General features: G+C 43.0%; 2 protein-coding genes across 10 annotated transcripts; one reads left to right on the top strand and one right to left on the bottom strand.

Annotated features, from left to right (window-relative positions):
- Positions 1-430: 430 nt before the first annotated feature.
- LOC112461148 (protein Skeletor, isoforms B/C) lies at positions 431-21,477 on the bottom strand. Of its 9 annotated transcripts, none has more exons than XM_025026290.1 (18): positions 21,363-21,477; positions 20,935-21,149; positions 19,266-20,769; positions 17,707-17,853; positions 15,537-15,858; positions 10,702-10,839; positions 9,993-10,065; positions 9,712-9,820; positions 9,083-9,245; positions 8,520-8,779; positions 7,489-7,905; positions 6,436-6,535; positions 6,106-6,290; positions 5,380-5,676; positions 4,841-5,003; positions 4,155-4,348; positions 3,634-3,858; positions 431-3,545 (listed from the first exon to the last, which is right to left on the bottom strand). In XM_025026290.1, the coding sequence occupies exons 5-18, from the start codon at positions 15,751-15,753 to the stop codon at positions 1,554-1,556; spliced, it is 4,533 nt and encodes a 1,510-aa protein (XP_024882058.1). In that variant the 5' UTR covers positions 15,754-15,858; positions 17,707-17,853; positions 19,266-20,769; positions 20,935-21,149; positions 21,363-21,477; the 3' UTR covers positions 431-1,553. The 9 variants fall into 9 exon arrangements, with proteins under 9 accessions (XP_024882058.1, XP_024882052.1, XP_024882053.1 ...); XM_025026284.1 differs by lacking the exon at positions 7,489-7,905 and having other exon boundaries at positions 433-3,545; positions 19,266-19,456; positions 20,611-20,769; XM_025026289.1 differs by lacking the exon at positions 7,489-7,905 and having other exon boundaries at positions 2,831-2,950; positions 3,384-3,545.
- A 210-nt stretch (positions 21,478-21,687) lies between these two features.
- Positions 21,688-25,645, top strand: LOC112461147 (DNA mismatch repair protein Mlh1). The gene is made up of 9 exons (XM_025026281.1): positions 21,688-22,126; positions 22,199-22,262; positions 22,347-22,546; positions 22,654-22,882; positions 22,991-23,192; positions 23,276-24,512; positions 24,599-24,662; positions 24,744-24,942; positions 25,019-25,645. The coding sequence occupies exons 1-9, from the start codon at positions 22,014-22,016 to the stop codon at positions 25,309-25,311; spliced, it is 2,601 nt and encodes an 866-aa protein (XP_024882049.1). The 5' UTR covers positions 21,688-22,013; the 3' UTR covers positions 25,312-25,645.

Raw genomic sequence — 25,645 nt, 5'->3', positions numbered from 1 at the left:
GGCATTTCGTAAAAATACGATTTATTGTAAATTTACGTACAATAGATAACGGATGAAGATGAGCGATCGTTCATTAGAATATCTTTTCTTTTATTACAACTAGGGACAAGTGGTTTCTATCGGTTCTTCTCGTATAATGTTAACGTTGTGTAGTTGCGTGTTGATCATTTTGTAAGACTTGTTTTTTTATTGTATACAATAAAACATTGCTTAATATCGTATTTGCGCATGATTCATCTTAAACAGATATTCCCAAATTCGCGTTCAAAGATACCATAATAAAAAATTCCGTGACAGTTATTTAAGTTGACGAAAATGACATTTTATTGTACATCCTTCAAATTAATTTTATTTAGAGAAATGAGTGTATATATGTTATATATGTATATCAGTATTCAGTTTATACTCTTTTAATATTCAATTCTTCATTATTTGTGTCTTCATTAATTTGTGTAGCTAAACCAATCGCAAATTTTATTAAAATATAAATAAAACAAGGAAAAAAAAGTTAGCCAGGAGTTTTTTCTATCATTTTGAAGAATCCAGGTCGAGCTTTCCTCGATTCTGCTTAGGACAGTGCACACAACAACTTGGAGACAACTGTATCAAGATTACCTTTATTAACAAATATTTTAACTTATTTACAAAAATATGCCAGCAAAACTCAACAAGTGCCTGTTGCTGCAAACGCCTCCTGCGCCAGCTGTAAACCGGCGTTTTTGAAACTCGATCGGGTTTTCACGCGTCTGTTTTTCTAGTTTAATCACCAATTCTTTATTGTGCATCGTAATATCGCGGTACCAGAAAATATAGATTTATTGCGATTATAAACTTGCACTTCCAGGTCATTGCTATTATACGACTTCTTGTTTAATGGATTGCAACGGACACGTTCACGCACCGCACGAATAATATCTCCCTTACTTACTTATCGCAAATGCTTTCCTCGAGATCTAAAAAGTTTTAATCTTAAAGGTTACTACCATATATTTTATATGTTACTTATTTTTTAAAATAATAACAATCAATATCTTATTGCATATAATTATAATTCTAATATCCAACACGTAAATTGCACAATTCTTCTACTTATCGCGATAGGAAAATAAACGCGCGCACAGATATACGTAAATTAACAAAATTCTATTTTTTTTTCTTCCTTAAAAGAACACCGTACAAATGTCTGCATTGTCAAGCGATACAAGTTTGAATTGGCCTGAGGAACCGGCAACTAATGATAATTACGCGAAGAACACGATCGAGAGTGGATCGAGGTGCCAGAATTGCGAGACGCGAGCTTGACAGGCGGATTGTACTACTGTATAGGAAACCAGCGGTTTTCTCAGTGGTTAGTAATGCCTTCCCCGGTGTTAACGCAGTTGGAGAGTATATTGTCTACCATTCCCGAACGATCCTGTGCCGTCGCAAGCCGCGCGGACACGCGCTCAAAGACGATCGTCTTCCGATTCTTTCCGGTGCCTATATCCGTCGAGCGGATATAGGCGTGCCTTCTTCATCGGAGGACACGTGGACCGGTCGCCGTTCCCGATCTCTCAGATCGCGAGGCGCGCCGCGATCGCGATCAGAACGACCCATCCGAGGCTGCTGAGACGCGCTCCACCGCTGACCGATTTGACCCGGTCGCGTTCCCGACGTCCGCGGTCGCCGCCGCGCTGGAAGTCCGCGCTGGGCATCGTGCGACCGACGTCCCGCGGCGATCTCTTCGACCTCTCCACCAACGTCAACCTCGTGCTCGTCTTCGGCGGCAGCTCGACGACCGACAGACGGTTCTGCTTCTCGTACGAGGGAGGAGGGGCCGAGCCGTTCGCGCGCGTCTCCCCGGGGATCAGCGGCGGCAGCTCGCCCTGGAACTTACCGAACTGCGGCGTTCTGCTGAGGATGTCCGAGGTCAGCCGGCCACCCTTGCCGCGGTGCTCGACGTCGGAGATGGACCTGGCCAGGCCGCTGAAGTCCCGCAGTTTCTTACCGTCGTAGGTGATCAGGACGCCGGAGGAGGAGGTTGACGGCAGCTGCTCCGGCCTCGTCCTTCCGATCGGCGGGAGATAATAGGTATCCAGTCTGAGATCGGCCGCCATCTCCATGTCGTCGAGATCGTCGAGGCGGGGCGGGGAGCGCGCGGGGGACGTCTTCTTCTTCCTCTTTCTGCTGCCGTCGATCGTCAATGGCAACGACGGCACGAAAACGGGCGAGAACTCGTCGATCGTACGGTAATCCCCGTTCTTTCGGAGCGTCTCGTCCTGCCACGACGACCCCGTCGAGAGCCTCTTCTGCGCGACATCGGACGCACGGTCGACGTTGTTTTTAATGATCGGCTTGAAGCCGCTCTCGATGACAATGGAATCGGGATTGAAGCCGGTGTTGCGCGCAGGTTTCAGAAACTTCCACGAGGAAGAGGAGGATGAGCCCATGTGATTGTCAGTGATGTCCGAGCGCGAACCCACCTTCGCCTCGAGTTTCGTGCGTTGCTTCGTGTCGATCTTCGCCGCGAGTTTCTCGAACGGCGGCAGCTTGTCGGTCATGGTATTCGGCGTCGTCTTGAGCATCGTCAGCGTCGTGATTGCGACGGGCGGTCGATAAACGGACTTCTTGCGCTCGATGAGGAACGGCCGCGGCGAGGTCGACGGGAACGCGAATGAAAACGGTAATGATAACGCGCCCGTTATCGTTTTGGCAGCCTGCTGTAACGTCTGCAACATCGATGGATGGCGCGTTAATGGCGCTGGCCGCCGGATGATCATCAGTTGGGTCCTCGGCGGTTCGGGCTGATGATAGTAACGAGGAGGAGGCAGAGGAAGCTGATGGTGGACGTAGTGATGGTAATTGCTCGCGTAATGATGCGGCGCTCGGGAAAACGGTAGCTGGGTGTTGCTGATGGCCGCCGTTACGTAGGGCAACCTCGTCCCGTGACTCAGTGACGGTCGCTGGTGATCTGCAACGAGGTTAGACAATTCCTGATTAGTGGCGGTATGCTGAATCTCCCGCGCGATCTCCGTGAGATGAGTTCCGGCGTGAAGAGATGATGACGGTTCGTGAACGATCGTGGTTGACCGATGTTGCTGCTTTTGCTGCGACTTCTGCTGCTGCTGCTCCTGCTGCTGTTGCGGCTGCTCCTGCCGCGGCAAGGCTTCCTCGTCAATACGATGCGCGTCCTTCGGACGTGCCCCGTACGAGTTTTCGGACGATGATGATGATGATTGCAAGCGATCGTAATTGTTATTGGCGTTCGTTAGTAGCTGCGGATGCGAGACGCTTAGCTTGCTGTTAGTCGTCGAATGATGATGAGGGTAACGGTCGTATTCGCTGTATTCGCGGTGAGAATGATGGGCATGCTGTTGATGAAGGAACTCCGCCGTTGGCGTTACCTTGCTCGGCACGGCAATGCTGGCGTCGTACTCCAGGTCCTGGCGATCCTGCTCTGGCTCCGCGTACATCTCTCGCTTCTCGCTGGCCGCCGGCGACGGCTCGCTGGTGTCGCAACTGTCGAGAACGTTGATCTTCCAGCCTAGGTAACGATGCGTGAAGCACTGGAAGAGAAAAGAACGACGTGCGAAATCTCCCGTGCGAAATCAGAGTTCCGTTCAAAGTACGCGCCTTGTCTGAATGTCAGATTACCTGATAGTACACCGTATCGGGGGTGTTCTCGTCGGGCGTCCACTCCACAATGCCCGGCTCGCCAACGTCGCACTCAAGGGTCAGGGTGCGCTGATAAGCTCCGAAGGACGCGAAATCGTCCGCCGGCGGTTGATTCTCATCAGGCACCCAGTTGCAAAGACGACCCACGCCTGTGGGGATGACCTTGCCGCGTTGCCGGCGCACGCCGGCGAATATCTTCACTTTCTGTTAGAGTCAGAGAGCGAATAACCGTTACGAAGCCATACGATTCGCGTTTCATCCAGTCATCTTTCTACGCTTTCTTGGATTCTTTCATTGAGGTATTTAGATCATGACGGTAATTAGATAGCGATGAGAAGATTCGATCAGAGTTGCCACGGCAGCGTGTGACGTCTTTCAGTCACTTGCTTTACCGCGGAAATATTGTAATAAACATAGCGAGCCTATCTTAACGTTTTGCAGATAAAAGCAGAACTGATATACTCTCTTCCGAAAATGGTTTTGCATGCAAGACGGTTTACCGCTTTCTCCTCGGCCGTTTTGTGATAGTAGCCGCCTATCGGGTCGTCCGTGATGTAGAATGGATGATAACGCGCCGGGATGTCGGGATCTAAGCCGCCTTCCGTGACGAAAGAGTATCTCCTGCCGCGCACCACATTAATCACGGGTATCAGCAAGCCATTGATGTACCAAGAGATCCCCCAGCCAACGTGACCTGGAGAAAGTGAAGCGAAGACCGGTTTGGAGTACAGATGCGATGCAGCTTTCTTACGACTAGCGCGAGGACTTTCTCGCGAGCGCTTCGCGGATTGAGTGCCGTGCGAATTTTGATTAGTTTCGCGAAAGTCTAAATGTGCCTCGAATCTCCAAAACTATATGTGACGAGGTATCGTAGAAAAAATAAAATCCGTGCACACTTTCTACGTAAAAGGTAAGACGCGAATAAATCTTAGTGTTTATGAAAGCAGCGTCGATTAAAGTTATTTTTTTAAATAGCTAGCGAAATTTGGTGCCGAGAGAGATTTTCTCCGCCGACTGGTAATTGCAATATTTATTTCAAGAATGAGTGTCCTTGTCGGTGATAATTCTGGTGATATATACATGCACCTTTTGCACATGTAAATCATGTCATGCGGAATGGAGTTTCTCGACTCAAATCGAGAGACGATACCTCAGTGTTATAACACTAATTGCTATGGTTCAGTACCGGTAATAGCCGGATAGCCGTGTTTTCCTCCGGTAGGCCCCATCTGCGCGTAGAAGACACCGTCATCCGGCTCGTAACACTGAATCGGTGGTATCTCCCAAGCGTCGTTCGTGGAAGCCGGTGCAGGAGTTGCCGGTACACGTTGCGGCCTTCTCGTGACGAGCTATTTTAATGTATTTTCCAAAAGATAGCATCAGTATCAAAATAAAACTAACATTAATATGTACGAATCGATTTCTTCCCTAACTTAAACTTCGACTCTAACAATAAAATTTTATCACAACAGCAATAGAATTTTCATCACAAGGATATAATATTATCCCGACGGATAGAGTGTCTCGAATCGCATACTTATTACTTTATACTGTTACTTAATTATGTCATTCAAAATTTTCTATTAAATAATATTTATTTTTTTCAAGCGTTTTAAAAAAATCCGACAGCGTCAATCATTCACCAAATCGTTACTGAAAAATCACGAGTGATCACGGTCGCGGTCACCGTGTTGATTACGCTTTTGATTACGCTCCGTCACTTACTTGAGTGTTGCTTGCCGTCTGCTTAAAGTTGTCGGGAGACTCTTGATCCGGCATCGGGCAATTCCACGCGGGCGGTCTGCCGAACTCGATGAACCGATCGGTCTTCAGATAGTGGCTGTGAAAACTGACCTCCTGCCGCTCGTTCAGCGGCCCGATGGCCCAAATTATAGCCTGCGATCTGTTCGTCAGTATCGGCAAGTCCAATTCGTCGCTGGCCTTCAGCGGTCTCTGGTACGTGACGATACTGTAGCCGTTCACCATCGCCGCGTTCAACAGTCGCACCGAGTCCGTGTTGTCCTGCGGGAGAACGAATCATTTCGCTACGAGAGACAGCTCATGGACACGACAGCGTATCTTAACAGCGAATTCGCGCTATTTCGCGTTGGTGCACACTAAAGACTCACGATACACGAAGTTATTTTATATTATAAATGCGAGAAAACATTTTTTTTTTTTTTTACCAAAATTGAAATACACACGGTTATAAGTTATAAAATACATTAAAAAACTGTAAAGGTTTTGTGTCTAAAAGATTTTTTATACATCTTACTGTTTTCAACAATGTTTAGAATCAAATATAAACATCAGCTTAAGGGGATTTAAAAGAATACGTGTCTTTTACCTATCTATGTTTAACAATATATATTTCACGAGAAATTAAATTAATTCTGGACAGTCGCGACACGTTATAACTCACAATGTCAAGCATGTTTGCCGTTTGTCTACCTGTATACGACTGTCTGGACAGCTGCCGCGGCGACCCGAGCACTGGGACTTCGCGTCCAAGAAGTAATCGATGGCGTATCCCTGCAGGGTCTGCTTGTCGACCCAGGCCACGGTGGGGTCCCCGCCGACCATCACGCTCCTCTCCGTGTCCGCGGACAATCCGAAGGACATGTACTGTCCGGCATCTGTCGTAACACAATTCGGCTTTATAGTCGTTGAAGATTACGTTATCATTAGACGTCTCTCCTCAGCTCCACGCGCTTCTCAAAACGTCTCATCGTCTCCGTTGTGGAAGCCCATGGCTTTTAACGCGTGTCTGTCTATATTTACCTAGCTTCGCGACGAGCTGGACGACAATGCTGTCTCCGGCCACGGCCCAACGCACCTCGAAAGCTAAGGTGTCCTCGAGGACCTCGCAGTTAAGCTTCGACTGAAATCATACACCGTCCGATCACTTTATCCGCCACTAACGTGCATTCAAGCGGAACTAAATTTACTGGCAATTTACCCGACATTGCAGACTACTTTTCGTACAGAACCGTTCTCGTAAAACGTTAAAGTAAATCAGACTTGAATGAATGTATACTTGCTTCTTCTTTATTTTGTTTATTCATTATTTTACGCTCCGTTTAACTTCAACATTCGAGAACGACTCTTGGAGCAAAGTAATTAAATGACAAGTAATTAAAGACGTAGAACAACGTTAACAGACAGTTATTATTCGTTGAGATTATGCTTGGGGATATATGCAAAGCTCAGAATTGTAAAAAATATGTTTATTTCATGTATAATACATAATATAGAAAATGAGTACAAAAATATCAAAAATATAGTACACACATGCGCGCGTGAATCGTATATGTGTGTATATGTATATATACATATATATTATACGTATTATGTTATGTATCACCCGCGTAAGTATATACATACGTAAAGAAAAAAAAAAGAATTCAAGGCTCTCCAGATAGCAGGTGAAATTATCATATAAGACATTAATTAAAGCAAAAATAGACAAGAAATTCCTCATTCTTCCACAGTTTTCAGAAATTTAGTGTACAAACTCACGAAGGATGCATACGAGAAACTGCCGTGAGAGTTTTCGTCACAATTTAAACAAAAACAACACTGTAACAATAGCTCGAAATAATAGCAAAACAAAGTGGTATTAGTAATTTTCATTTCGGTATAAAATAATATAATAAAATATCGCTATTGCTTGAGACAGCGTGATGAAGCTTCGGGACGAAAAATTCGTAGTTTCCCGAGATCAAAATGATTGTTTAACGGAGCGGCACGAGAGAGAGGAACGAGGAACATCTTTTCGCGTGGAATAAAAGTCCGGGAGATGTCTGGCCGATATGTCGCGTATTAGTAACGCACGAAGGAGTCGATTCTCCTGTCGCCTTGAAAGTGCAGGAGCCTCGCGTACGAATTTTGTTGCGGCTCGACGAGGCGCGAGCGCGCCGACGGTTGAGGACGATACGAGGACGACGTCGGCGACGCTGCCGCGTCGGCCGGGCGATAAAATTGCTCCTGATAACCGGTATAGGCGGGGGACTGCGCCTGACGAAGCTCCTCCGCCTGGCCGGATATTAGAGGCTCCACGGCTTGAATCCCGTGGACGAATTGATCGCCCCGACGGAGGAGCGGCCGATAGGTCGTCGGTCGTTGGTGTTGCTGCGAGAGCGAGCTCGCGAACGAGATAGTGAAGGGGGAGGGCGACGAGGAAGCGAAAGAAGAGATCTCGTATGCACTTGTTAGCGCCCCCAACTGTCCCTGCCCTCCGCGATGCACGTTCTGCAACACAAGGACAGAGACAGGGTTTTTATCCATGTACAGAGATTTTTGCAGGAGGGCTGGGGAAACTCGCGGCTCGCGCAGAACGAGCGAAATGAACAGAGTTGATGAGGAAGTCGCGGGGGGAGACGCTATCCTGAAATATTTGTCAAATTGCCTTACAAGCCGTACAAGTCGTACGACGTTCGTGTAACTGTCTCGAACCGAACTCTCTTCAAGCTAATTTCCGAGCACGTTTTCGCGTAAAGATTTAAGTGTATTCTAAATGATAAGATGTAGAATTAAGATTGAAGGACTATGCCGTCCGTCATTAAAAATCGGAGTAACGTCAAATGTCCTTAGCAAAGTCGACGATCACGCTGTCAGTTTGGTCAAAGTTATTCGTAGTCAGGTATAGTCGAGGGGAGGGATGAGGAAAAAGAAAGCCGAAATAGAGAAACGCTTCTGTCGGAAGGTCGATCTCGAGGTCGATTCACGATCACCGTGGGTCGTAAATAACTGCGCGAAGCAATCACAGTGCACTATAGTGAGCTATATGTTAATGCATCTCCCTGTACTACTGTCCCATTCTCCCTTCTGTAAAGTGCTAACTATAAGACATGTACGATACATACCTGCGGCGAAACTCCTAGCATTCTGAGAGACGGCGGTACGTTCAGGCTATGCGGGAGCTGCACGTGGCCGAAGTCCACGGCGAAGGCCTCGCACCACACCCCGAAGTGACCGAGCTGGTGAACGGTCAGGTCGCCCGGTAACGTCAGCACGATCGTCTTGCGATCGTAACGACGCAACGGCTGTTCCTTTCCGTTCTCATCCGGCACTCGGATACCCTGCGACGAGGGAGTCGGTCCGGTGCCTACCCAGAACTTGGCATCTACAAAACAATCCTTACATTCGTCACTCTGTCGATCTTCCGCGTTGTATTACGTAAAGCGAACGAATCCGTGACGTTCGTGAAGTTTAAAACAGGTTCGCGAGAAGCTAAAGAAATAAATTATTTGCATTATTTTGGCGAGAGAGCCCAACAAATTGTACCGAAAGAGAAATTCGCGCTTAATGATTTTTAACGATAAAATTTTACATAAAATATCAGTATCTCGGAAATGTTGTGATAATTTATTATTAATGTCAAGGTCTAAAACTGTATATTAATAACGGGGAAAGGAAAGAGACTTGCCAGGTGCTTCCCCGTCGTAACTGAAACTGGGTATCAGAAGGGTTTGAGCGTCCACGACGACAACTGGTTCCGAACTGACGCCGTGTATGCCGCTCAATGTCTTCAGCTTTTGCGGTTTCGGATAATCGAAGCCTCGCGGTATCTTGACGTCGCCGAAGTTCACCTGGACAAAAACGACTCCTTCGGATTCGCTCATCAAGCAAGATATCAATGCTCTATTGATCCAAGGGCTTGCGTAATCGTCATAATCTAACTCTAACTCGTTAAAAATGGATTCGACTATATAACAATGAGAAGGATTTGTTGAGGAAGAAGTCGAGATTCTTTTGACTGACGAAATAAAATGTGACGCGCCTAAGGGGGAGAGATTTGAAATTCCGAGCGTTTTAGTGATCCTATTAAAAATTCTGCATTCCAATCCCGGACGTGTGGAGCCCGCGGTGACTGCGTGGCGTTTCATCAAGCTATACGTATGCCGTATTCCATTCACTTGACACGCGGCCGTTAAGTCCGCCGCGCGAGTGTGAAAGTTGTAGTTCGAGAAAATGATACCGGTTTCCCGAGTGCGACGAGCAAGTACGCGCCGATATCGCGCGATCCAAGGTCACGAGCGTACATCCGTTACTTACGGAGAATTCGTCACACCAGACCGAAAACCATTTGATGTTGTTCAAGGTCTTGCCGTCCGGTAAGGTCAGCGTGATGTCCTTCTTGCGGTACCGTTTAAGGAGGTTCGTGCTGTCGGGCGAAAGGGAGAAATTAATCGTGCAAAATAATCGAGCAAGAACGATCGCTCGGAAACCGACAAAGGCTTCGCTCGACAAATACAGATTTTTATTATAATTATATATTTCACAAAATTACGTTTAATTAACAGAATTCATGGAGAGATGTTATCGGCTTTACTTACGTTCCGCGTTCGTCTCGCACCCGGAATCCGTTGTTTCCCGGACTCTTGCTGCTTCCAGCGTAAAAGAATGCAGCTAAAAGAATGATGCTTTTATTGATGTTATCGATGAAAATTTGTTTAATAAAAACGGTTAAAAAAAGATTTATGTACATGCAGCAAGTTTCAGCCGCCAATGATGACGAACGGTTCGGTTTAAGCGAGCAGATAGCGAACACGTAACACGGTTTCAGATTGTGAAGCTCTAATAAGCATCTAGATATATCCCATTAATGGAGAATGGGCATCTCGAGCAGTCAGTCAGTTTATTAACACGTCACGAACGTGCATGCCAGAGAAATTCGGGAAAGTTTTTCCGGCACAAAAGTCGATCGCGGTCAGCTTATCAGGCCGAGGGAAAGTTTTTCCGCAATTTTCTCGCATCCTTCCAGAGATGCGACACAAAGTATTTGCGCTACACTTTAATTTTGCTTTACTTATATTGGCCATAAAATTCAAGTTTACTTGTACTTAAATCTTTTGAATTTCCAATAGCAAAATAATGTCAAAATTAAAAATGCATTATTCCGAATAATAAATCTCTTGCATTGTTCCAATTATTTTGCATTACAGTCAACTAAGAATAACACGGCAGCAGAGTCGAAATAATTCGCTTCCTTATGATTGATTACGAAGAAGAGTTTGATCCGCGTTGCAATCGCGATGTACCAACCTGGCCCTTCGCCATCGTAGGTGAAATCCTTGATAAATAGAGTCCTCGCGTCAACGGCATAAACTTCGCCGCTCACGCCGTGATGCAGTTCAGACAGCTTGCCGATCAGTTTCCCGTAATACGCTCCGCTGCATATTTCTGCCAAAAGGAAATTCATAATCATCAATTATCATTAAGTAACCGGTATAAGCGGCGAGATTGGCGATGAGAGGTAATTAAGCGTTAGTCGGAATAAGAAATCACACGGAAACGGAATGCGATTCCGCACAACGCCAGCCTCTATCTCTCGCATTCAAGCTCGTTGAATGTATATTTTACCGTTCGTTTTGCGTTCTGCATCCGGACGATTGTTCAAGTACGGTAAGTGATAAACTGCGGAGAATTAGCATAATTGTGTGCGGCGAGATAAACAACGATTACGGTACAATGTTGCAACTGAATAATCGGTTGGCCACTTATCGAGTTACGTGACATTATGCGCATCCGATTATTAGAAAAGAAGAACCACTCGCGTCTAATCGCGCGTCTAGGGGAAGAAGGACGTAGAGCTTTATTTTATTTGCCGCTATTTTTGCGCATATATAAAAATTTCTCTATGCATCAGACTCGTCCGTAAGCCCAACGAATATAACGTCGGGTATTTTTAGAAAACTCGTTATACCGAGTCGCGAGGCAACGAAGAGTGACAAAGCGCGGAAGTATGCTTTAATGCGGTAAATTACTGGTCAATAGCCACGCAAACTTCATCGGCCTTGACGTAACTGTCGGTTTGCGCGTCTAATTCGCGACCGTGGAAACGTATTCTTTTCTTTCTCGCGTATACGGTAAAGGGATACGTATGCCATTTAGTCGCGTTATCATCCGGGAAAGAGAGAGAAGAAGAGAGAGAGAGAACCGGTGCCACGCGTAATAATGCGAATTTATTAGGTTCGTTAGAATGATACATCCCATTTGTGCGCCGCGGCCGGGCTGCTGATAAATCCGCTCCCAAGTACGGTAGACCGGTAGACGATGGATAACGGTAATCGCGAGTAACTTCTCGACTTCGCGAATAAATTGTCAAGAACGATTGATTGAGCCGCTCGGCGCAGATCGTTACCGCTCGTACGCAAAACTGGGTTCCGCGAAACCGCGGACTCGACTCTCGCGGAGCGAATCGGTCTTTGCTGTTGCGTACGACGAAGACGCAACCGTCGAGACAGTTCGCCCAGAACGGTCACGTTCGGCCGCCGGAGATCGGTGTTTCTCGGACTTTTTTTCCCCCGCTGAATCCTGGACCGATATCTTTCTTACTTTCGAACCCCCGGGAAGTCATCTTGGAAGCAAGTGGCACGGAACGTTATGTATATTTTCACGTTCATATTGAAATGAATTCAAATAACTCGCGCTCGTTTCATCCTCCGGTTTTCTCAGGTCTGGTATCGAGGCTGAAGTGATATGCAAACATATGAATACGTGTAGAATACATAATCATATATGATATATAATCATGGTAGAATATGAGAGAGAAAATGCGTAAGAAAAAAGTACCAAGTGGCACTTGTTTTTAATTATGACTGACATTTGTATTTTGAAGATACAGAGGTAAAATGTTAAGTATTAAAAGATGAAATTTGAATACCTTGAGTTAGATAACATTTTGTTGTTTTTTTAACTACCATGTGTGTCGAAATTTATTATTTTAACTTCATTGGTTTAGTTAAATTAACGACATATTAAGGAGCAGTGGCGACTGGCGACCTATAAGAATGGTTAAAAATAACTCGAATTGACATTACGAATTTAACAGTGCAAAGTGTCAAGTGGCACTTGCTTTTAATTATAATGTAATTGACATTTGTATTTGGAAGCTGCGAGAGTAAACATAGGAATATCAATGGGACATGGAGAAGACACGGATATATACGGAGAAGTACTAATAACGACAGAAGTACGAGTGCGGCGTGTTTGTACACGCGTATCGCACGTGTGCTAGATAAGTGATGCCACGAAGCATTTTTCCCATTGACAGATCGTAGGAACGGGTACACTGGTTCACGTTACATTGGCTACCTCGTTAAATCGAGACCCTTCGCTCGCCCGGGACACCGTTAGGATTCCGCAGTAGGAATCGACCTGTCCATCCATCCAGAAACGTCAGGACGGCGAAGATTGGCGCGGTGCGCGCATTAATCAAGGTCGCGTGGTTGCATGTGGTTTCCGCGAGGGATTCGACGAACGCAGGATTGCAGAATGTTACTAACGTAGCAACAGCGCGTTCGAGATGTTGGGATTGATAGGGGGCCCGCGGCAGAAATGTTGTATCGTTCACCTCGTCGTATATCGCGAGATGAACCCCGCTCGAAAGCTTCGATGCGTAACAGCATAGCGAGGTCCAACTCGCTCCTTCGGAAACTCGAGTCGATCTTAACACTTTGGTAGATCTACCCCGAGTATTTGAATAGCTCTATTTCATGATTCGTTACTTAACGACTAAATGGATAGATCTACGCCATTCTTCCGTGACTCTTAATTAGTTTGAAAAAACAGTAGTAAAAGAAATGACGAGAAAGAGAATTTTTAAGAGCGATAGACTGATGAAAGATTGTACGGTGCTTAGAGAGTAAATCTCGCGCGATTGGTAAAGTGTTAAGGAACTTAGATTCGAAACTAAAGAACATTAAGTTTTAGAGATAGTCTTTAAATAAGTAAAAGCGATACACAAATGCATAATAGGGATTAATCGATCAATTAAAGATTTGATTAATACGAGAGAAAGAAAGAGACCCTGGATATTTATATAATATTTAGGAGCATAATTTTGCTGCCGCCTCCGAACGCAAATCACAAGTCTACATCATCGCGAATTTCTCGATGATACGTAAATAACCTTCGGCTATTTTCATAGCCGGTGAATATGCAGAATTGAAAAAGAAATAAAATGCTACACTTTATTTATTTTTATAGCCCAGGTTTTGCGTGCATGAGGAATACATTATCATTTAAGATTTATAATTCTATTAGTACTTTAATGCTGAATTTTTAAAATCGAACCTTTAAGACTATAAATTATTGTTATTATTTATCGCGCTTTGCGATCACCTCGGCTGTTTCAGAATCCAGACGAAAGAATCAACGTTTTTAAATAGACATGACTTCTACGCTTCGCGACAATAGAAGATTAATACAAATGTAAATTTAAGAACGGATGATACACCGCTCTCAGACGACGCGACGGGGGACGACTCGAACGTAATCGCGCCTCGACGAGATTATTCGCATTGCAAACATTTTGGCGACTATTTGCAGACACTATTACGACATTGCGGACTCGGAACTTGTGTTATGCGGATGGCCAATTACGGTTATCCGGCTCCCACTTTCACCTCCTGGAAGCCTGGAAATGTCAGGAGGCCCGCCGCGAGGCCTGTGGTGTTATCGCCCTCTCGTTTTCATCCGTTGCCGTCCTCGCGTTTAGATCCTCAAGTTTCGGCATTTACGCGGACTCATTCAGTTCGTAAAAATCTCAAGCATGCACCGCACGTTATTTACACGTGGCGCGCACGAATGATACGTGTTCCTAAAATGCAGAAACTGATTGAGATTCTATAAAAATTCTGCAAGATTAATAAACTCCAACAGTGAATTCCAACGAAACAAACGCAAAACCTCAATTTCAAGTCCACATTTCTCAATTACTATTATACTATTATTATTTTATTAGAATTTTTTTTCTTAAATCTCCGCTTTCTTGAGATCGTACGTCGATAGAGAAAAGATATCCTTTCCTATGTTTGGAAATATAATTTTAAATACGTTTTTTTATAAAATCTTAACACAAAATTCGCAAGCGCACCAAATTTTTGCTCCATTATAAATTTAGAGATTTCTACGATATTACGGCCGCGTTTGTTTCGAGAGAAGCTGAATTTCTCCGCGCGACTAATCTCATTTTTTTTTCTTCATTACGGAAGACAAAGCTGGCGAACTAATATTGGTTTTTAGATCAAGCGATTGTTAATTGCAAGTTAGCACCATGTAATTTCTCCTTGCTTTCTAAAGCGTGCGCTAAAAATGATGCCCGCAAAAACGGAGCGTGAAGTCGTCCTAGGACGTGAAGCCGCGAGATTGACGGTAAGTAGAGTGGACGAGGAAGCAGTCTGCGAAATAGCGTGCGGATATCCTAATTATTCCGAATAATGCAATAGAAATAATCTTCGATGATAATTCCAAGTCAAAATTTTGTCATGAAATCAATCCGTCAAGATGTGTGGATTTCATTGAAGATCAACGTCGTGATTATCTCGGTAAACCATTCATACGTAATTTTATATTTACGTTTCGTAACGTCAGACGCGTTGCTACGAAGATTATGTCTCGACAATAACCTGATACGATAAGCTATAGGATCTCTTTAATCCCCTCACTTTGCGTCAAGGACATCGCTTAATTAACTACGGATTGAGAGTGCCCAAGATCATGCGTAATATTTCAGTTTCCTTGTAATTATTTCGAGTCGCCATCGCTCAACGAAAAATTATATTTGGATTCGTGGAAAAACCCCGGTAAACTTTGAATAAAAATTTAAACAATCCGCGACGATCGCGAGATCTTTTGAACTAAACATATCTCGAAACTTAGAGAATTTCGTATCGCGATACTTAAAACTTGAGAACGCGAATCTGTGATTTCACTACGTATCTTCATCGATCAAATCGGAGCTCGATGAACTCTCGCGACCGTGTGGCTAAGTCGGATCGTCGTTGAAATGCCGAAAGGCATACGGGACACTTTCTATATTTCACGAAATCAATCAGGCCGATCGAGATTTAGCGGTAGATCGTGTGAGGACTTACGTGCCGCCGCGATGAGGAGGAGCGCGGTGACAAGACCGACAGCCGACGGCCGTCGCGTCGGGGACGATGCGAGTGATCGTGTCGTCATGGTGTCTTGGTGGTTACTGCCGAGAAAAGTATCTGTTGTCGATCCAGGTAACTTTGTTGGTCCCACTACGCGATCACCGGCTCGCCTTGCTTCACCGTTCCCGTTCCTTTCTCTCTGTCTTTCTCTCATGGGAAAGACTTTTCAGCTTTTCGCGCCCAGGTAAAAGTCCCATTGCCGTCTCACGGTCCGCTGTCTCGGCGGCACCGAGACGAGGCTTGTGACAATTTTGCCCACCTACGAAAGAGAGACGTCATAAAGAAAAAATATAATGTACTCGTACCCGTAAGGATTACGAAAGGAAGACAATTATAATGTCGCGGGGGAGGGATAGGACGGTGAGAATCCGTGAGAGAGGAGTGCACGCGTACACAGACTCCGGATTTCCAGGCGTTGCGTCGAAATTGCGCGCCGTCATTATGCGACAAATTTGACTGCATCACATGCAATTACAATGCTGTCATCACGAAGAAGACCGTACGCGTTACCCCATCGCACGCTCGCCGCGGGGACGCTCGGCCTGAGCTCAGCGAATATTTCCCGAGTGAGCGCATCGCGTTTCAGACAGGCTTTTATCGCTCGGGCATGTTGCAACGCCTGATTACTTTTCGCCGGGATCTCCTGATAACCATGCCACTTCGTCGAAATCGCCGATCGGAATCCCGGCCCGGTGTAATGATCGGAGGCGAGCGGGTCCTGTCGGCATCGAGAGACCTTTGACGGCCGTAACGAGTTCTGAATCGCGCATAATAACGCGGTCCTCGACGATGTAACGCGGTTACCGTCAAGCCGAGATATTCGTTTTGCAATATCGCGCAATGAGGCGCAATTTCATCATTGAAAATGAAGACATTCCCGCAAAGATGATCTAACCCCCGTGTCTTTCTATTTTTTTAATGGAAAAGAACGGAATACGTGTCGCAGGAATATCGGAATGCATATCGCAGAAGGTACCAAGAAATATGACAATCATATTTCTGTACCTTAGAGATAAAGAATCATATATCTTCAGTTTTTGTCGAAACAAAGTAAATTTACTTTTTATAATATACCAGGAGCTTAAATTGTAGAATAATAAAGGGTCTTATGTCTATCATCCTAAGATATAATGTTTAGAAAAAGTTGTATTAAAAATTTTCATAAAAATAATAAACTTTAAGCTTTGTTTTTTCTAAATTTATAATAATGGAGATTCTTTACTTCTAAGATACAGATTTATAGAACCATATGCTTCTTTCATAAGCTACTCTCCGATTAGACAATATGTTGACACGGATACAATTATAGTTTTATATCATGCGGTTGGATATTTTTCTAGTTTTGTGGATTGGATCGTGTTTTTACGAGCGTGTCTTCACTATCTTTCAGATCTTTTTCAGCGAAGCGAGGCGCGAATTTGCCGCGATTTCGCGGCGAGCAGGCCGCTTTCCGTTGTTTCATGGGTGGGCTGGCATGCGGGCTGGTCGCGCTTGTGCAGAAATCAAGAAGAGGTTCCGATCCAGCCTGAAAACCATCCCACTCATCGTCTCGCTTCTCGCCTCCTCGCATCTCACCTCATTACGCCGCGACACGGTAGGAGGGACGGAGGAAGAAGAGAAAGACAGAAAGGCAGTATACGCGACGGAATAATTTTTGTTACGTATCCTATAAGACGAGGATCGTCGTGTGTGCGATCTAAAACCGGAAGCGTCAGCGATCTGCGACCGGTAGCGGAGCGTTTTAGCGCGCGAGGGTTCTTTTTCTTTCTTCTTCCTTTTTTTTTCGCCGCGCTGAAAGTCGACTCGCGCGACAAAAGTGACAGACCTCCGGCACACCGAAGCAAGCTGGATCCGCGTTATTCGCGAATACGACCTGCGTTACGAACGAGCGAAAGTCCTTTCTTCCTTCCTTCGGCATAGGCAGGCGCGCTCGCTTGGTTTCTCGTGGAATGACCGGCTCTGTCTTGGTTCCGCACGCACTTTCGCACCGTAAATACACGGCGCACGCATGTGTAATGATACACGACACGCGCTACAATGATTCATGCAACGTACACATGCGATGTCATCCTCAGAATTAACGAGAGTATTCCTGTAATTAACTCACCGACACGTCTCTTGCTAATTAAAATGCACTTAGCGCACGCGTCCATCGCAAGTGGAAATGGGTCCAAACTCGATTGGTATCCGCGAATCTCGGCCGATCCAGTATCGTCCAATATTTAGATACTAATCCGTCGAAATCGTGTGATACCTGTAAAAATAATGGATTCGTTATTGCGAAATATTTGCACAATCTGAGATCAAATACATAAAGATCGAGAGCAATATCGGAATGTAAATAAAATACACTCGAATCCTTCATGAATGGAAAAATACGTAATAATATCTAATTGGATTTGAAACTTTATAGAATAAGAAACTTTATAAGATAAGTCACGCAATTTACCATTTATCTTTTATGGTTGATGATGAAATATAGAAGAGAAAAATCGAGCAACTTAATGACATTTAACTTTCTAGCTCTGTGTCTTCTTATTTTTTCACATATACTGTTATACAGCCGCAAAGCATAGCATTTTTTTTCTTTAAACCAAACCATATGATCTTTCTCGCAGAAATAGAAAATGTATAATATAAAAGTAATAAGCAGCACGATACTATTATCTACAAAAAAATTGAAATAAAATAACCGAAAACTGAGAAAAATGCTTTCAGGAATATTTTATGTTTCAAGAGACATTTATATCAAGGAAAAAATGTTAAGTAGATAACAACCGTAAGAATATATCGTATAGTAAATGTTTTTTTACTCAAAAGACAACGTACGACACATAGAACTGTTAAAACGCGTATATGAGCTGCTGTATTATTATCTTATAAAAGACACAAACGATTCTTTTTACAAAGTTTCGATTGTATCGCAAGATTGTGTTACATCCCGCTGTATACTCGTATGCCAGGTTCGATTGCAGCGCGGAAAGTTTCAATTACATTTAAATGCTGTTATGTTTCCAAGTGCTAATAAAAAAAAATTCAAACGTGCTGTAGATGTTATCAGTCCTACCTAGAATGAATCCCATCCTTATTCATAAGAAGATGATGTCACTTTTTACTGTTATCCACATCTCGTGAAACTTGCGCACGTATTATAATAAATAATACATTTCTTATTAATAGCCTGGACTGCCTTTCTCTCAAGATGTATATGCATACATTTTTATGTATATACTGTTATTACTATTATTAGGTTCCATATGTAAAACCCGTAAAATCTTTATTCTAAAAGCTAATATTTTACAAAAACTTTTCAAAGAAGATTCATTGGTCTCTGAAGCGCGTGTCCACAATTGTCAATTTTCAAGAGCGATCAAGCGTATCTGAGAAAGACCTAGAATTTGTTTTGGATGACTACTTATTCGCCGGCATAATGAGATGAGAATAGTGAAAGTTTGTCGTATAGGTAAATCGTGGATGCCGACGCTGAATCACGATTGCTGATCCATGAATAGTAGTCTGCCTTCATGGATCAAGTTCCCATGCATTGTCTCTCGTTTGTTTTAGCCTCGTAGGGCGCGTAACGAAGCGATCCATAAGGCGATCGTTAATTCTCATGGACGTTCGGCTAATATACAAGTTTTAAAATGGAAATACGCGAATACTTACGGTTTTCCTTCGCAAACAAAGGACGTCTGCATCAACATATTCGCTTCGCGCCGACATATACATTTTTTTTTTTGAAGCAATTCCATCTCGAGTTCGCGCATTATTTGCTTTTCAAGTCCCTTTTCGTAGAAATCACAGAATCCGCGCGCGACGTACATATGTACGCGCACACTTTAGAAAGCGGCTGGATGCTGCAAAAAAAATTGATGATGACAGAAGACACATCGTCTTTTATTTGTCGAGCGTCTACGAGATATATTTAAAAAAAAATGTTATGTCGACGTGTCCGTACGACAAATAAGCGCCGCTATGGGCCAACAATTGATTAATATTAACAGCGCGCGGCTAATATAGTTATAGCGTTGCGAAACACGGCGCGGGGGGAATCGAGTGGGCGAGGAGACGCGGGTGCTAACGGAGAGAAGAGAAATTGCAATCGTGAGGCTGCAGTTATTAACACCGAAACACCGAGTGGTGGTTTAACGACTGTTTAGAAAGAGTAATTGACCACTTTACCGGAGCAACCGTCGATTCTCGGACAATGAGAAATACGAAACGTGAAACATACATGAAATTTCCCCTCGCGATCTCGATCGTTAATCGATGCCAGCCATAACGTTCTCGTAAATAAATGGAGACGCCGCCACGCCGCCCCCGCTGCAGAAGCCATCGAAATAATTGAGTTGCTTTAAAGAGCCGCGCTGAGATATATGTATATATATAAGATATATGATTCAGAGAGGAGGATCTTCGGGATATTCGTGGACCGTTAACTAAGTCGGAACGGGACACCGCCGCGGCGCGACGTTGCAAAAAGAAAAAAAAAACGTCGTGTCTTTACGCAACGAACGTCGCTTCTCTTGCCGCAATGTCGAGAAAGGACACGATGTGAGAAACACGCGGTTTCTGCGGAAAGTGCAGCGAACAACCGGATTATCCCGGGCTCATTGAATTGTAGTAGAAACGAGGCCTGTTCTTTTTTTTCAGCTGAACTTCTTGCACGGTTCATCTTTCCTCTTTTTCTTCTTCACAAAAAGATGAAGCGTGCAAGAAGTTCAGCTAATAAAGAGAACAGGTCTACGATTGATCCCTCCTCTCTCTCTTCTCAGCGCCCCTTTAAATTCTACAGCTCCGATATCGTCCCGATAACTTCGGCGGATTATAATTGCAAATTACGCAATTATAAAATGGGCAATTCAACGTAACGACGCGAGAACTGAACGCGCGGGATGCTCCGAGACATCGGTATCACCCGGCGATGAAGCGTTTCGGGAAACGGAATTTCGAGATAGGAGGAAACGGCACGGTTATCAGATGCATCGAGAGCGATAGCGTCGCATTGTACCATCGCGTAATCGCACGTTTGCCGCAATAATTCTGCGCGAACGTCCGCCCAGCTTCTTATAGAAGATTTATTCAGCGGTTGCTGATATTTCGTACTTTCACTCGAACACCTTGACCCGCGCACAATCGCATCACAATGCATAGATCTGCGTGTAGCGAGCTGCACGTATAATATACATATTTATATAATTAATATAAAAAAATATATATATATGTATCATATATCTATGTATATAATAATTAATATACATATTATATTTACATATATATAAGTTTTACTATACATTTTTTATGTATATATCAATTTTATTGTATATGTACCTACATTTTGTGCTTCGCTATGCGCTATGCTTCATTAATGTTATATCAAAAAATCTCCGCAGAGAAATAATTCCGTTTCCATTTTGTTCTGCGACTGAACGGCGCAAAACATTTCCTTGGGACGTAACAAAATGATATATAAAAAATCCACTTCCATTCCTAGAGCATTACGCAACTGTGTTTCTTTTATCTTTTGGGTTATGTCTTCCTTTCGTTTTTCTGCAGATTTTATGTCATAAATATTTACATATTATACATGTGTAATACGTAAATGAGGCAAACGTGATGACAAAAAAAGAAGTATAAAACGGGAAAAGAAAGAAGCAAAAAGGAAAAATACGACGTGCGACATTCACGAAATAAAATGAGAAGACGGAAAGAAGAGAAGGAAAATAAGGATGTAAAGAGCAATGCGGTGCGAATAATCCATACCTCGAGATTGGATCTCTAATCTGAATAAATATTAGGAATTTGTGAAATTCTTGAAGAATTTTAGTTAGCGCTGCCGACTTCTTATCTAATTATAACCTCCCCGCTCCCGATCTTGTCAGCAGTCAGTTGCATAGACATATAACGGTCAAACGGTCAGGTTTTGCTGCTAAAGATGCGCCGATAAGTTTTGTTTACGTCGATAAGGTAACACCCGTAATTACCAACTCGAAATAACATCGACCGTGTAGTCAATTGTATTTGTCGATAATGTTGCACAGTGAATTTTTAACCTAACCTTATTTAAATGTTGGCGGCGGATTATTCGCGCTATATAACCCAAAGGCAGGGTTGAAGGCGCTTTGCTCCTTCCCAAAGGAGCAGAAACCAAAAAAAAAAAAAATGGCGGCGGATTGGTGCCAGTGAAACACATGGAAGAATCTTATCAACAAAAGTCCGATTTGTTTGAAAAAAAAATTCACCGAACGCGCGAAGCTTTTCCTAAAATTATTCTTTTAATTAGATTATCGATTCGTGTATGAAATCAAATTTACATACCTGGATTATGCTGATTATGCATCGTATTTACATCTGACAACAGATGCTGACAGCTACTTGTTGTTTCCTCTTAATTAACAATTAATCTCTGGCAACATGTGCACGCCGGCTAAGATTAGAAAATTAGACGAAATTGTGGTGAACAGAATCGCGGCTGGAGAGATTATCCAAAGGCCGGCAAATGCGTTGAAGGAATTAATAGAGAATAGGTTAGTATTCGGTCTCTCTCTCTCTCTCTCTGTCTGTCGCGATGCACAGGATAATTCGGTTTTACGTTGTAGTTTGGACGCCAAAGCGACGAATATACAAATCACCACGAAGGAAGGAGGCTTAAAGCTCCTACAGGTACACAATAGGATATACAGTTTCAATTGTTAAACATAGTCTGAAATTATACCTATTCACAATGATCTTGATTTATACCTTTAGATACAGGATAATGGCACCGGTATCCGAAAAGAAGACATGGACATCGTGTGCGAGAGATTCACCACAAGCAAGCTGCAAAAGTTCGAGGATCTCAGCGCCCTTACGACATTTGGATTTCGAGGGGAAGCTCTGGCCAGCATCAGTCACATAGCCCTTCTTGCTATCACGACAAAGACGGCAGATGAAAAATGTGCCTACAAGTATGCAGATTTAACCGACGAGAAATCTGTTTTGAAAAAAGAAAAGAAATGTAATTCTTATTTTCGTACGAATCAGCTGAACCGTATTCACCTTTGTAATGTTACAGAGCGTCGTATATTAACAGCAAGCTAAAAGCACCTCCAGTGCCTTGTGCTGGAAATCAGGGCACTGTGATAACAATAGAGAATCTGTTCTACAATGTGGCGACTCGTAGAAAGGCTTTGTCAAATCCATCGGAGGAATTTACCAAGATTACGGAAGTGGTTATGAGATACGCTGTGCATAATCCGGCAGTAGGATTTACGTTAAAAAAGCATGGCGAGCCGAGTCCACAGGTAAGATAAATCCTTACATGACATATGACGCATGTGCGTCGTCTAAAAAATATATTAAACAATAGAATATTTAAGAACATTTATAGTAATGTTTCGTTACGTTTTTAGGTGCGGACGCCACATAATTCGACAAAACAGAATAACGTAAGGATATTGTACGGTAATCCGGTTGCTCGTGAACTATTAGAGGTTGAGCTTGACGACAAGGATTATAAATTTAAGATGCACGGTTTAGTGACGAATCCGAATTATACGAATAAACGAATGGTAATGCTGCTATTCATCAACAATCGATTGGTCGATTCTCCTTGTAAGTCTAACGTTGCGCAAACAGTCTTTATCCACTCTAAATCCTTTGTCAAAATTTTAATGTTTATGGACATTTATTTCTAGTAATTCGTAAGATGTTGGAAGAAGTGTACTCTGTGTATCTCCCGAAAAAGGCCCATCCGTGGTGTTACATATCTCTGGATATTAATCCACAGAATATTGACGTTAATGTACACCCGACGAAACACGAGGTTCGATTTCTTCACGAAGACGCGATAATCGAGAGAATAAAATTCGCTTTGGATGAAAGACTGACTGGTAATAGTGCGTCTAGGACGTTTTACTTGCAAGCTAGATTACCGAAAGCAGACATCACTAAGGAAGTCCTGGAAGAGGTGTTACCAGAGTATAACAAAGGAAATTCAGATAAATTGAAAAAAGTTCACGCTAGAGAGCTGATTAGGACAGACTCGTCCGATCAAAAACTCGACAAATTTAATTTTACCATACATTTTGAACAACGTAACAATGACGGTAATACCCTGGCGAAGGAATTAACACGTAATGCAGATTCTAAGTCTCTTAATTCTGAAATTCCATCGAAAGAAGGTGTATCTAACATTATTACGGAAAATCCGCTTGCTGACGATAAATGTCAAGAGGAAAACTCGAGCTTGAATTTAAATGTCGCAAAACACAATTCTACATTATTACATATCGAAGAGACTCCAGCTGATGATTCGACACGTTGGAGCGGTATATTAGACACTAAAACTTCAGCTTCGTCAGACTCGCAAAATATCTGCGATCCAGGTAGCTCTGCGCAAAAGGACAAGTCGAAAAATGTCCGTCCAGAGAGCACCACGTTTGATATCTCAGAATTTCTAAAAGACTTAGATGAGGAGGTAGATGATCCTGTAGAAGATGAGCCTGTAGACGCCATAGCCGATAGGGCTCGTAAACAAGTGTATCAGTATTTCGGAAATGGGGACATTATTGAGAGTACGAAAAAGGCTTCGGAAACAGAACAGACATTAGGTACAGATGATAATGAGAAAGAAGGAGAAAATTCAATATCTGGTGCGAGTCAATCCGGAGGGACACATTCTACTGAGAAAGATATTTCTACTGATGAATCTCCAAAGTCCGCACAGCAATTCAAGTCATATTCCGTGAATAACTTTAGACACGAAGTGAAATTAACTAGTATCCTGAAATTACGCAAAGATGTTGAAGACGAATGTCACGAGGGATTAAGAAACATTTTAGCTAATTTGACATTTGTTGGCTGCATCGATCAAACTTCGGCCCTGATACAGAGTGGAGTTAATTTGTACATATGCAACACTAGAAAACTAGCGTAAGATAAATGTTTTACATAATAAAAATGAAATTTGAAATGTTATATATAAAATTTATAATTTTAGGATGTAATATTTTTTTTAGGGAGGAGCTTTTTTATGAAATCATGCTTTACGATTTTGCAAATTTTGGCGTTATCAAATTTTCAGTACGTATTTCAGATGCGGCAAATTAAGTTTATTTTATAGCCGTCTAACATCGCGCGCTGATTTAATTTTTTTTTTTTTAGGAACGGATATCGTTGTTCGACTTAGCAATGATTGCTTTAGATTCGGGGGAAACTGGATGGACGGAGGAAGATGGGCCGAAGGAAGAATTGGCGGCAAGGGTGAAGGAATTGCTTTTAGAAAAGGCAGACATGATGAATGAATACTTTTCGGTTGTTATGGATAAAGTGGGAAATTTGAGATCGTTACCCGTGTTGTTAGGTAAATACATTGTAATATTGAATATTGTTATATTACCAGAAGAACAAATTGCTAATAGCATGTGCTAACATTTTAGATAAGTATTTTCCATATGAAGCGGAAATTCCATTATACATGATGCGACTGGCAACGGAAGTTGAATGGAGGAAGGAACAACTGTGCTTCCAAAATATTTGTCGGGAAACGGCAAAGTTTTACAGCTACATGAATCCGAAGCATCAGACACACGACTGGAAATATATAACTGAACACGTTTTATATCCCGCAATTAAAGAAAGTTTACTCCCACCGAAACACTTCGCTCACGATTCAACGATATTACAAATAGCCAGCTTACCTGACTTGTATAAAGTGTTCGAGAGATGTTGAATTATATTACTCCTAAGGTACAGGAATGTATTGTACTTCGTTTTCTATGCGCTTATGAAAATTGAATTGACAAGTCCGATAGCAAATGTATTTAATGTTTTGTAGATTTATACAGTTGTGACCTATTATATTTGTGCGATACCCGACTTTTTGTACGAAGATGTTACAGACTGAAGAGATGACTGAATATGTATCATTATTTTTGCCGGGATTTGTATTTTATCGTCTTCCTCTACAGTCTTTTCGATAGAATTAAACTACGTATATATAATAAAAAAAACAATGTATATATTAAAAAAAAATTTCTATATATATAGTAATGCTACAAATGTGT

This window comes from Temnothorax curvispinosus, unplaced genomic scaffold (assembly GCF_003070985.1).
Source record: "Temnothorax curvispinosus isolate PA1 unplaced genomic scaffold, ASM307098v1 QBEX01011098.1, whole genome shotgun sequence".
In the NCBI taxonomy this organism is placed as follows: domain Eukaryota; kingdom Metazoa; phylum Arthropoda; class Insecta; order Hymenoptera; family Formicidae; genus Temnothorax; species Temnothorax curvispinosus.
This window is presented reverse-complemented; position numbering and strand designations above follow the sequence as displayed.